The sequence below is a fragment of the Diabrotica virgifera genome, chromosome 4 (assembly GCF_917563875.1).
Source record: "Diabrotica virgifera virgifera chromosome 4, PGI_DIABVI_V3a".
Lineage (NCBI taxonomy): Eukaryota > Metazoa > Arthropoda > Insecta > Coleoptera > Chrysomelidae > Diabrotica > Diabrotica virgifera.
The window spans coordinates 20,721,456-20,735,754 of record NC_065446.1 but is presented as its reverse complement, the minus strand read 5'-3'; the positions used below and the strand labels follow the sequence as shown (position 1 = coordinate 20,735,754).

The 14,299-nt window shown below is 32.6% G+C and overlaps 1 protein-coding gene across 1 annotated transcript in view; it reads right to left on the bottom strand.

Annotated features, from left to right (window-relative positions):
• LOC126882942 (vacuolar protein sorting-associated protein 35) overlaps positions 1 to 14,299 on the bottom strand; it is a 49,793-nt gene extending 35,494 nt beyond the window's left edge. Inside the window, exons 1-6 of the mRNA XM_050648019.1 lie at positions 14,133 to 14,299; positions 13,881 to 14,082; positions 11,166 to 11,431; positions 8,369 to 8,650; positions 4,478 to 4,688; positions 1,272 to 1,462 (exon numbers count right to left, since the gene is read on the bottom strand). Coding sequence (XP_050503976.1) covers positions 1,272 to 1,462; positions 4,478 to 4,688; positions 8,369 to 8,650; positions 11,166 to 11,431; positions 13,881 to 14,082; positions 14,133 to 14,135 — 1,155 coding nt within the window. The 5' untranslated portion in view covers positions 14,136 to 14,299. The remainder of the gene's footprint in view (positions 1 to 1,271; positions 1,463 to 4,477; positions 4,689 to 8,368; positions 8,651 to 11,165; positions 11,432 to 13,880; positions 14,083 to 14,132) is intronic.

Genomic DNA, 14,299 nt, shown 5'->3' with positions numbered 1-14,299 from the left:
CAGATACTACATGGATTAATGACTTTGAATGAGTTTTAAACATCTTTTGTACAGGGTGATATTATAATACCATACCTATGTTTAAAAATAATAAACTTTTATTCTCTAAGTTAAAATATATGAACAAAGAAAGTTTTTGCTAAAAAAAGTGTTATTTCAAAGGACAGAGTGTGTGTTTTTATTTTGCAATAAACAAATTTATTTATTCATATCGAAATGTACTAAAAATTAAAATTTACCAATCATTATCAAAGTTCACTGAAATGCTCAATCAGAGCAAACGTATCCGCTGTCCTGCGCCTAGCACCAAAAATTAATGTTAATTTAAAAAAATTCCTGACGTGGTGGTAGTTAACCGATTTTAATTTTGCAAACTGAAAATCAAAGGTACAGTATTCTTCTACCTGTAAAAAAATGTAAACTTGCTGTCTGCTTTATTTTCAGTCCTGCAACATTTTAAAAAAATGAATTTTTTTGCGAAAGCTGGATTGCAAAATTTATTTTGCAAAATCTGTTAAACTGATCCTAATGAAATTTACAATATTGTTTTAATGTATCATAAAGTTTTTCTGGGTAAAATATGAAGGTCCTAAGTGTAGCATAAATGGTTAAAAAACGTAAAATGCGAATACTTGCCTTTTTATGTTTTTTTCGCAATTATTGCTATTTTGCAACAAGGGTGACAATTTTTAAAAAAATTAACTAATCCTATATTGTAGGAAATTTATTAACGCAACTTTAGTGTCAGTACAACTTTTCTCGGAAACGAATACTTTTAAAGTTATAATTAAAAAAACGAAGAAAAAAATTGAATTTTTCCTTCATTTTTTGACATTTTGATTATCTAAACAATGTTCCGGACCTTTTTGAGTGGGAGGATAACTCAAATATTATTATATAAGTTATTTTCAAGTTCACAACATCCAAATGTACTAATATTTTTACAGATGCGCCCTTGTCTAATATTTTAGAGCAGCGTAGCAACATAAATATAAAGTTCTTCCACTCTAACTTTTCTCATGCATGAAATTATTCACGAACTACTCTTTATACTAGGTCTCTTTTTAACTCACAGAAACTAGTATCGCAAAATTAAGCCGCTTGTCCATAGAAACCACAATAAGTTAAACAAGGATAAACAATATGGCATGTCGTTGATACTGTGTTTACTATGAATTTTGATGTTTATGATTTTAAGTGACAGTGACATTATCGTATATGTTGTTGGTTAAATTAAAAGAAAATGGAGAATACAAAAAAATAACTCTTACCTCAACACTTGAAAGCATAACTTGATCTATATATTCAATTTTATCTGGGTAACACTTAAGTGCCAAGTTAATCAGAGCTACCTGAAGTGCAATCATGTCTTCAGGAGGTAAGTACTGACGAGTTTCAATAATTGATGACACCTGATTTGAGAATACTTCAAAAAGTTGGACTTCTTTAAGGATATTTCCCCCTAAAAAATTTGAAATTATTCAGAATATGATGAAAAAGTGCAAAAAAAATTTTAAACTTATTGTTGGAGTGGTGTTTGTTCCTTTTTTTTCGAGCCAGTTCATTATATCCCCAATTTCTTTCTTTTCCTCTATCTTCTTATACCTATGTGATCAAATTGTTTACTTTTGGATTATTCAATTCTTCTTGTAATCTGTATATTTCTAGTTTCAAGTATTGTTATGTATGTGCTACAACGTTTATTTACCATAAGTATTTAGATATGGAAGTTTACCTTTGTTAGTACATAGTCCAGTAGAATGTTAAAAAGTGGAGGGGATACAGCTAGGTATTTTACTTCGTTTTAGAATTATTGAATCAGAGTTAGGATGTTGTTTAATACTTGTCTTTCTGTATCACTATGGAGTTATTTGATAAGATTTACTATTTTTTCCGCTATCTCTCGTTTAGTGATTTTTATAACAAAAAAACAAAAAAAAAACAAGAAAAACAAAAAACAAAAAAAAACCAAAAAAAAACAAGAAAGCCGTTGGTCTTGACAACATACCTACAGAAATGTTAAAGCTCATAAATGAGGAAAACATTAAAATACTAGTCAAACTTTTCAATGATGTTTATTCGGCTGGTGATATCCCTGAAGATTGGTTAAAGTCCGAATTCATAACCCTACCAAAAAAACAACGTCCAAAAACTGTAGCGATTATAGAATGATAAGCCTTATGAGCCACACTTTGAAAATCTTTCTACTTATCATCCACAGTAGAATCAGAGATAAATGTGAAGAAGACCAGGATGAAACACAATTTGGCTTCATAAATGGACTGGGAACCCGGGACGCACTCTTTGCACTAAATGTATTATTGGAGAAATGCCAAGATCAAAGGAAAGACGTCTTTGCTATATTTATTGACTATGAGAAGGCCTTTGATCAAGTACATCACAAATTTATTAAAATATTAAAGGATAAAGGAGTTGATAGTCAAGATGTACGAATCATAGAAAAATTATACTGGCGTTAAACAGCGACAGCTTGCATAAATGGAAAATCGGCAGAAATATGCAAAATATAAAGAGGTGTCAGACAGGGTTGTATACTGTCCCCACTGTTATTCAATTTATATTCAGAAAGAATATTTAAGGAAGCGCTGCATAATTTGGAATGGGGTGTGAAAGTTAATGAAATTCTGATAAATACAATCAGATATGCAGACGATACAGTTATTTTAAGTGATGATATGAATGGATTACAACACCTTTTAAATGCCATTGACACAGTGGGAAGAGAGTTTGGCCTAAACATAAACTGTTCAAAACAAAATACTTGGTATTTAGCCGTTTGGCCCATCAAGATTCACGGTTATATGTTGATGGTCATATAATTCAAAGAGTACCCAGTTTTAAATATCTTGGTTGCCATATTACTGAACAACTATAGTTTATTTTTTAACCAGAAGGAGTAAACTAAAAAGACAAATTCACACCCAAGAAAGTCACTAGAATAATAACCAAATACATCTTCTTTTTTGGTTGATCTAGTCGGCCCTCAACGGTAATCCATAAATATTATATTAAATTAATATGTCGCTAAAGAGTTCCAAAAACAACTGCTTTTTATATAAAAGTAGACTAACAATCTAAAAATTAAAGGAATATCACAGAAAACACAAAAATCGCCGATATAACTTAATTAACCTATGAAATGTCACTAGTGTCAAAATTTGATAAATGTCATTAGTGTCAAAATTTTATAAGAGTGGATTAAACTTGCCTGCGGTTGGACCAATTACAAACAAGCAATACAGCGCGGTAAATTCGAATCACTCCTTTTGGTTAGAAACAAACCATAGATCCAGATAAAGAGATAAAATGTAGAATCGAGATAGCCCGCACGACATTTTTAAAAATGAGATCCTTCTTCTGTAATGATAACTTGCAACTTCAACTTCGAAAGCGCATGATTAAATGTTACATTTGGTCAGTCCTCTTGTATGGTGTCGAAGCATGGACATTAAAAATATCCGACGGCTATGCTGACAAATGTCCTTAAGAGAGCAAATGCTGCCCGCGAGCTGCTTGATAACATCCAATATAGAAAGATGGCCTATTTTGGACACGTAGTAAGGGGAGACCGGTATAATATTGTTCAACTTATTATGATGGGTAAAATCGAAGGATGCAGAGGAATTGGTAGAAAGCAGGCGTCTTGGTTGAAGAATATCCGGGAGTGGACAGGAATCAAGAAAGCAGATCAACTATTTAGAATACCTCGAGACAGAGACAGTTTCACCATGTTAATCGCCAACGACAAAGGGACTTGATAGGGTACGTTAAGACGAAGAAGAAGAAGATTTTTATACCGTCTGTCGAAGGCTCTCTAGAAGTCCACAAAGCACAAGAGAGTTGAATTCTTGTGACTGTTCTACAATTATTCTGTGTTAATTTGGTCTATGCATGATCGGTTTGGCCTGGATCCGGCTTGTTCCTTCCTTAACATTAGTTCCACATTGTCAGTTGGTTGTTTATAATTATTGCTGTTATTTTACTTATGGTATTCAGAAGTATGATTCCTCTCCAGTTTTCGCAATATCTTTTATCGCCCTTTTTTGGTATCTTAATTATTGCTTTCCATTCTTAGGGGAATATTTCGACTTTCCAGGCTCTTTGTAAGACTGGTTTGATTAGCTCTGTTGTTGTGCTTGGGCAAACTTTTAACAACTCTGGTGAAATATTGTCAGGGCCAGCTGCTCTGTGCCCTTTCACTTTTTCTATGGCCATGTCGCTTTCATGCAGTGTTGGTTCAAAAGATACTGTTCATTGCTTCAGCGGTTGAGGCAAACAAAGCTACCTTAATATCAGAGTTAATATCTCTTAACCCATTCGCTGCGATCACGCCCCAGCGAGTAATATAGTTACTTCAGTCAGGTACTATTCAACATAATGGCTCCTAACCGAGTTCCATTCTCTTAGATAGGCAGCAAATGGGTTAGTATCAGAGTTAATGTCATAAAAGTCTTACCTTCTCCTCCAATAGCATCTGATCTTTGGCTAAAAGAAGCCAGTCGTTCCATCAAACATATCACAATGTTCTTAACGTTGACTCCTGCTTCTAATTCCGCACAGGACTTCAAAAATGGGTTCAATGTTTGAATATGAAATTCATCTGGAAATACCTGAATGATGCATTCCATCAAATATTCTTGAGCAATTGCATCTCTACAACTCACAACCTAAAAAAATATCGTATTTGTTTAAATTGTTACTATTCTAATTGGGTATTAAGCCACAATTTAACTTGAAAAAATAATTTTATTAACGTTTCGACTTCCCGGACATCGTTGCCAAAATATTTTTTTATTTTGACAACGACATCCGAAGTGGAAGTAGAAACGTTAATAAAATTATTTTTTCAAGTTAAATTGTAGCTTATTTCCCAATTAGAATAGTTAATTACAAAAATGCCACAAATAAATAGCTTCCGAACAATATCGTATTTTTTAAAATCAAAGAGTCAGAAATATCCTTTATTGACATGCAATATGAGAAGCATCTACGAAGAAGGAGCTAGCAAGAACCTTACCAATATTAACAGGCATCATTACCAGGATCTCCTCAAAAAAATTCAAAGAAATGTCTGTATATTTTATTTTATTTATTTTATTTATTTCAACGGTAGAACCATTTACAAACGAATACAAAAAAAAATAGTAAAAGTAAAGATCATGTACAAAAAAACATAAAAAATCAACGAATAAAAGACAATTAAACAATAAAATTTGTAAAATAACACAGTATATCCAATCTCAGAAGATGAAAAATATCACATATTTAAATCATTAAACCCTCAAGCTGCCTTTTGAAGACATTAATGCTTGGGCAGAATGGATCAAGTAGCATGTCATTGCATAAGCTGAGCATTCTCGACAAGGGAAAATGACGAGCATACTCAGTCCTATGAAAAGGAATATAAAAGAGTGCAGTGTGTCTAGTTCTATGTATTGTGTTTAAGTAGACATTATCCAATAACGAGGGACAATTAATAACATTGTTTAGAATTTTAAATAGAAACAACATATCCACTCTCAACCTGCGGTTCTTCAGTGTAGCAACATTAAATTGAGACATTATTCCAGAATAATCTATGACGAAATTTTCAGTCTTTCTTATATTAGTATGTGCTTTATAAGCTAAAGATCTTAGAAACTTCCGCTGAACACTCTCCAATCCATCAACGTAAACTTGATGAAATGGAGACCAAACAACAGAGCAGTATTCAAGTCCTGAGCGCACTAGAGAGCAGTACAGTAATTTGAATACAGTAGGTGAGAGATCATGACTGTTGCGATATATAAAACCAAGATTGCGAAATCCTGTTTCCTTAATTTTAAGATAATGGCTTCTAAATGTCAATGCACAATCCAATAATACACCCAAATCTTTAATCTCAGTAACTGAATCCAAGAGTACATCATTAAGAACATATCTATTAGCTGTTAGATTATTTATACGACCAAATGAAATACAAGAACATTTAGTCGGATTTAGGCTTAAACCATTTTGTTTCGACCATAAACATATATTATTAACATCATCTTGCAGAAGATCTCTATCTGATATATCATGTATGTAACGGAATAACTTAAGATCATCAGCAAATAGTAGAAAGTGTGAGTTTTTGATAGCCTTACCAATATCGTTAATGAACAAGTTAAAGAGAAAGGGACCACAATGAGACCCTTGTGGGACACCAGAACAACAATGGAATTTTTTAGAAACATAATTGTTGATACGAACTTGTTGTGTACGTCCCGTCAAAAAGCTTTTAATCCAATTAACAATGGGTTCACCAAAGCCAGACGCATGAAGTTTATGAACCAACAGGTTATGATTAACCCTGTCAAATGCCTTTGAGAAATCAGTATAAATGCTGTCGACCTGAATCTTATTCTCAAATGCACCCAACAAGTATTGTTGGTAGTTGACAAGGTTTGTTATAGTTGACTTTCCATTAGAAAAACCATGTTGCTCATCAATAATTATGTTTTGGCAAGCCCAGGTAAGATTTATCGATACCAATTTATCTAGAAGTTTTGGGATTGCTGATTGAATAGTTATACCTCTATAATTATTTACACACTCACGATTGCCAGATTTATAGATAGGTGTAAGAAAACTATTTTTCCAATAATGTGGAAATATAGATGATGACAATGATAAATTGAAAATTTGTTGTAAAGGTTTACAAAGGGAAAACATACAGTTCTTAATACGTGGTGCAGGTATACCATCAGGCCCTGAAGAATATGTAGTTTTTAAACTCATAATTCCCTCAAAAACATCTGTCAGACTAAATTCCAGAGTTTGGATATCTACACTGTACTCTAATTCAAAGTTAGGTAAATTATACTCACTATCATTATATGTACCCGAAAAATAATTGGCAAATAGATTGACTATTTCCTCACCACACTGAGCTATTACATCCGCACCTTCATTAGACATTACATTAGGATAAGCGTTAGACCCACGTGTAGCATTAACATGTCTCCAAAAAGAGCGGGGATTGCTTGAATATTCTCTAAATAGTTTTTATAACATACTGCTTGTAATGATTTACATCTTTCCCTTAACACTAAAAATTCCTCATATGAGTTGCCTGACGCTTTAAAATTCCGGTGAGCTATTTTTTTCTGTATGACAAGTTGAATCAATTCTCGTGAAAACCAAACTGGAAAGTTCAACGATTTAAACCGATTGACAGGAACAAACATACTGATGGCGTCATATAAAATATGGTAAAAATCTTCTATGCAGCAATTAATATCTGATACATTTAATACCTCGTTCCAAGGAATTGATGCTAAATGTTCATTTAAAACCTGATAATTACATTTTTTAAAATCATGATAAAAGACATCATATTTAGGAAACAAATTTAAATTAGCTGCAGGTAACAATATAAACTGAATGATGTTGAGAAGTATTCAATAGAATATCAGAAGAAATCGACACAACTGCATCCCTCTGCGTACAAAAAACTAGATCTAAAAATTTATTATTAAGGTTAGGCAAAGTATTTACTTATGACGTATAATGAATAAAAATAACATAAACTAGACAAGAAGTGTTGACCAGAGAATGAATGCAATTAAATAGGAATGAGAAGGAGGGTGTAGAACATGTCAATGGCTTAAAGCACACTTATTGTATGTCCATGCACGTACTTTTTGAGAAAATCGATTTTGAATGTTTAAGCTCTTGTAGCACAGCGCTACAGTGCACAGTTTTGAAATGTCATTTATACCACACCAAATGCGTTAGGACATGCAATGTCTATGTAGGATGATAGACTGTTAGGAGGTCATCAAGGTACAGTTATGGTGGTAACGCGTTCTTGCTACCCTAACAATGGGGTTGATTAACTGGATACACTATTTTCCCATTAAATTCTTTATTATTATATAGGGTACACTTAGTGGTTTCTAGTACCCAGTTGACGATGGAATGAAACGTCCTCTCTTCGAGGTGGCACTCTCTAAAGTAACCCCAATATAGACTGCCCTAAATATCTCTGTGTATGAATACTTATTGATTACCTATGTTTGTAATACTTTCGTATATGTATGTCAAGATTATTATACAGAAATGCAACCTTGCACTAATACCTACATGTGTAAGTTTAATATATTTAAATATTATAGTGGATTAATTTTAATATATTTGAAATTATCTGAAATATTGTTAAAATCTAGGACACAGTGCATAACTCAATAATAGAAAAAAATGGACATACAATAAGTGTGCTTTAAGCCATCAATGTGTTAAGACATTTTAATTTAAATCTCTGATTTTAGGTGAGCTATATGTCTAGAGAAACAAACTTGCCAATAATTTTCAAAATTCAACATACCTGTTCCAAAATCCCAGGCAGAACTGACTTCTGATACTTGTCTAATGTAACAGTCTCAAGTTGACTCAATCTTACCAAATTGGTCCCTACTAGAATCCGTAATTCCTCTCTTTCCCTTTCCCTGTTTTGCCTATCTCTAGAATGTCCCTGATGTTGCATTCTCACCCACAATTTATTCATCTCTGCAAAATTCATAAGCACAAAGTCTATAGAATCCTTAACGGTTCCTTCTGGACAATCACCATCACAATCTGGAGTGTCAGGTAAAACATTCCTAGTGCACTAAAAAAGAAATAAGGTTTAAATTGCAATGAATATACATAAATAAATAAAAAAGGATAAGTAGTTCCCGAAAATTGGCTGTATACCATCTAGTTAAATAACTTAACATGAAGTAAAAAACTCCCTAGTGTAGTTGGTATAAAATTTAATTAAGAATTAAAATTCTAAAAATCCAAAAGGATCACATTCATTGTTCAGAACGTTTTCGGACTTATCAGTCCATCATCAGTGAACCTAAAAGCAAGTAATCCCACTTAATAAAATTAAAAAATGGGGTGCAATTTTGACTGTTAAAAATTGAAAAGTGTGCTTAACCCTTAACTACAGACATCCCATTATTACCACATAACAACAGATCCCCGGTATTTTTACCGGTCATTCTAAAATAGAGTCAAAATATAAAACTAATGATAAAAAACAAAAAAATTATGCATTATGTGTTTTTCTGGAGTCTCTAGATATGAGAAAAATGGTAAAATGAGTGATTTTAATAATATAATACAAGATTTTTAAATAATAATCTATTAAACCAGAAATTTCGGTCACATTTTTGGTGTAATGAAACAAACGGCCATAAATGCTATGAGCAAAAATTTAGACTTTTTTTAACAAATAAACGTAACATATAATCACAAAGGAAACATAAAATAGCATTTACGAAAATTTTTAGATCCATGAGAAAAAATCTGCAAGGGGTAAAATTGTCACATGCTTAAATGGCAATTCCATTTTTGCAAAGTTGCCTCAAAATTTTTATCTTTAAATTTAACCTTCAATGAAGGTCCATGATGACTACCACAGTCCATTTCTTTACTTTTTCCCTAAAAACACAAAAAAATAATATATATTTCACATTTACAAATATAGTACCCACATAAAAATACTTACTTGTTACACTTACACTGTTATACAAACTGCCCGAGAGGTATAGAGACACATGAACTTGTAAGTGGCGAGGTTACCACGAAATCCGCATTTTGGGAAAGCCCACCGGTAAAAAATACCGGATCTCTGTAGTTAAGGGTTAAGGGCCGGTTGTTCGAACGCTAATCAAAAATGATCATTATCAAATATTTAATTACCGTCACAACTGTCAATGTCAACTTTTATTGAGTTGCTGAAAACATAATTATTGATTACAATTATAAAATTAGTTAATCAATTATGTTAATAATTGTTATGTTAATTGATTAACTAATCTCATAATTATAATCAATTATGTTTTCAGCAACCCAACCAAATTTGACATTGACAGTTGTGTCAGTAATTAAATATTTGATAGTGGTCCTTTGATTGCAGTCCTATTTGATAGTAGTACATTGTTGATTAGCGTTCGAACAACCGGCCCTAAGACTACTTACTCATTGTCCTTGCAAAATAGCCACAATGCCAAAAACTGGTTGGATTAAAAGTTCAAACTACATTATAGTTTTACTTTTTTATAATGTAGTAACTAACTACATTTTTATACTGTAGTTTAAACTTTTAACCCAACCAGTGTTTGGCATTGTGACTATTTTGTAAGGACACGGAGTAAGTAATCTTAACCACACTTTTCAATTCTTATGAGTCAAAATTTCACCCCTTTTTCAATTTTATTAAGTGGGATTACTTGCTTTTAGGTTCACTGATGATCAACTGATAAGTCCGAAAACGTTCTGAACAATAAATGTAATCCTTTTGGATTTTTTAGAATTTTAATTCTTACTTATATTTTATACCAACAGGTGTGAGTTTTTACTGAATCTCACCCCATCGTGGCAAAATGGGTTTAATTATTACCTTTTGCCTAATTGGACAAACGTAAATATTTTTGGACCATATGCATGTCCCGTCCTTCGATATAAACAAAACAGTGAACTATTAGGAGAACTGGTTCTAATATTTAATTTGGTCTGGTTTTAAAGTTAATAATTAACACGATAGGAAGGGTTGTGCACACGAGAAATAAAAGTGATAAGCGACAAAAACATTTATTAAAAACAACGAGTTTGACAAATAAGCGTCTTAAGGATAAATTGTCTTAGTAGCGAAAGAGAGAAAAAAGAGTCCTTATTATACACATTAAGTACCATCTTAAAATTTAGCGTGCGAGGGAGTTATTGCGAGCGAGAGAACAACAGAGAAAAGAACTAATCGCTTTGGACGCTGAGAAGGGACTGCCGAAATTCTATTCAAATCACTGCATTATTATCTTTGATAGTTTACACTATTCTACCTGAAAAGGGCCACACACATGTTCCTCTTCTTTGGTAAAGCGACCTGCCTACCCCGAAAATGATAAAAATGCAACTATATGTCTATTTTATGAAACACACAAGGCTACACTCAAGTTTTTCAGAGAATTAAATCTTTTAAACACAATACAGATTGTCCCAACATATTTACAGAGAGATATTTTTATAAAAGCGAATTAATGTAAATAACTGTTGTTTTCACAACACCAACTACACCAGGCAGTTTTTTACTTCAAGTTAAGTTATCCAATGAATATTGTCATATAAAATGTTCTTACTTGTAATAAATAATTTCGCAAAAATAGGCCTCTTAACGGATGTTGAACACCTCGACACATCTCTACCAGGTCTTTGAGCAGATCTCGTCTCAAGGAACTATTAGTTTTAATATAAACTAAACCAACGGTGATAAGTAAGTAGAGCCGAGGAACTATGTTTCCCGCATATTGCACTAATTCGTATAAATCAGGAACCTTGACTCCTTTTTGAAATTCGTCTACTAAAAACAATTCCAAATGCCTCAGCTCATCAGAGATCGCCATATCTGAAAATTGGTGGAAATATTTTTATTTTAACTAAAAAAAGCCAATAATCTAGCTAATCTAACCTATTCAGACTCTTTAGCATCAGATGAAGAAAGCACTTCGAACTACACCAGTTCTCATAATTTCTTAATTAAGAGTAAAGTTCAGGAAATTTGGAATAACTTTCATTTATCTAGATTATTGCTAAATGTTAGTAAGCAGGGCCAGTGATAACGGGCCTATAAGGGATGTGCTGTAGACTTGCAATACCATTTGGGGCCAGCAAAATGAGCTTTTTTAGTAGGCATGTCAATAGAACTGTTAGTAGGCACTGTGCCAAAGAGAACTGATACTGTTTTAACATGATAGGTGATTCCACAAAATGTAACAATGAGTATAAATATGTGGTCCAATTAATTTGCTCCACACATTACTTTGTGTTAATTTTATAAATATTTCAATTAATAAAAGTAAGTATTGGACGTTGTGATTCAGAAAAATAAAAATGTGTTGAATATTAGTTTTGGTCTAATTCATATAAGTCTGAGCTTGTATATCCTGAGATCTTAAAAATTCTTCCTCTCTAGGTGTTGTCTCTACTTCAAAGGTTGGCAATCATTAGAGCGATTTTTACTTTTTAGCCCGTGGCTGTAAATAATTCATTGTTACGCCATCCAAACCATTTCCTAAGGTTCTTCAGCCATGAGTTACTTCTCCTTACTAAGGATATTTTTCCCTGAATTTTTCCTTGCATAATGACCTGGAGTATTAAATATTTATCTCCTCTCATAACATATCCCATATATCTCAGTTTTCTCTTAAGAGGAAACAGTAGCGATCAACAGGTAGCGAAAACGCGTTCCAAGATTGCGGCTGTAATTTTGAATATTTTTTCGATATAATTGGCACACATATTCGTAATATAATAAAGAATGGCGGTACAGAGCCCAATTTGAAAAATATATTAATATGTGGAAATTACTCTGTAATTATATACAATATTAAAAAAACGAGCCTGTACCGCCATTAAGAAGAACAAAAAAATACACTTTCTTCAAATAAATTTTTTTATCTGATGCCTAGATTTTGTGTCATTTTGGAACTACTAAAATTTTTTATTTCATTAGTACTTCCAAAATGACACAAAATCTAGGCATCGGATAAAAAAGTTTATTTGAAGAAAGTGTATTTTTTTGTTCTTCTTAATGGCAGTACAGGCTCGTTTTTTTTAATATTGTATTTAAGTACAGAGTAATTTCCACATATTAATATATTTTTCAAATTGGGCTCTGTACCGCCATTCTTTATTATATTACGAATATGTGTGCCAATTATATCGAAAAAATATTCAAAATTACAGCCGCAATCTTGGAACATGTTTTGGCTACCTGTTGATCGCTACTGTATCACCTTAATTGTTACAAGTACTTCTCTTTCCTTATGCATACTCTCATTACCTCTAAGTTGGTTATTCTATCTACCTATGAGATCTTCGGTACTCTTCGGTACATCCACATCTCGAGTGCCTGCAGTCTAATCACCTCAATTTTCTTCTGTGTCCATGCTTGCATTCTGTAGTATAATACGGATTCCTAAAAATTTATCTTGGTTTATTGAACAATATGTTTACTACTTTAGAACCTCAGATTGACAATAAAGAGCTTGGAAATAATAACTAATAGTAATAGCTAGTTTAATCATAATAGGAATTTTGTTCCTGCCTTACCATAGAAGAATAACAACTTGTATTCGCGGTGTGCAAGTGCTTGGAAGGGATACGTGAAACGATCGTGCGCGAATAGCGGAGAAATATTGCAACTTTCTTAAATAATTCATATTGTCAATTGAAATTGTCAAATTGACGTACATTTTATATCTACTGTCATTGAAGGAGAAAAATTATATGTTGCTCCACAATATTGATATCATATGCAATTATTATATAAAGCTAAATTTAATTAATTGTATTTTGCTTGCAGTACTGCATTTTAATAACTAATTTTATTTACTACATACAATTGTTTACGTTTTCATCACATAACCTGAATCTTATTTCTTCTTCTTATTATTTTTTTGGGCTATGGCCTTGACAATTATCCAGCAACCAGGACTAACGTAATTGGTCAATACAATTAAAAGTGGGAATAAAAGTGCAGAGCCAAGAAATAGGTGTCGCTTTGCGCAACTTGCATGGTCCCAATAAGGATATCAAAGGGAAACTATAATTTATATGTGTACAGCTTCCCGAACGAATCATGGCCAGTGACAAAGGCTGTCGGTAAACCTAAAGTTTAGTAGAGAGAATTTCTCTCACAGGCCATGGTTCACTCTGGGAGCTGTAAACACTGACATAAAGCTATAATTTACTCTGAAATATGTTACTGTATTAAGAAAATGTTAATAATGGAGTAATACATGGTTTACAACTGTATTTTGTTAATTTAAGCTCTCACTGTATCCTATACTTACACAGTTCATAGTAACTCTTCGGTGACAACAAAGAAGTTCTGAGTTCGGCTAGCATGGCTGAGGCATTCTTAAGGGCATCCATCAGCTTGTTTTTGTCCAATGATCTTTTCATTTGAAAAGCTTGTGCTTTAACAATGCCCAAAGCATCATGTAAATACTTTTCCTGTTCTTCTACAGGCGAAATTTGAGGTGGGGTGGTAGGCTACAAAAATGTGTTATAGAATTTATGTAAAGGTGAAATGCCTAACTTACCATTGTAAACAAACAGTTGGAACGATTTAATAATAGAAAAAAATTACACCGCCCCCAATCCCAATCGGAAAACTGTTGTCAAAGTCAAAGTGTTGTCAAATTAAAACGACATTTGTATCATCACTGTCAAAGTCAAAAGCTATCACAAACATCACAAAACACTTCTT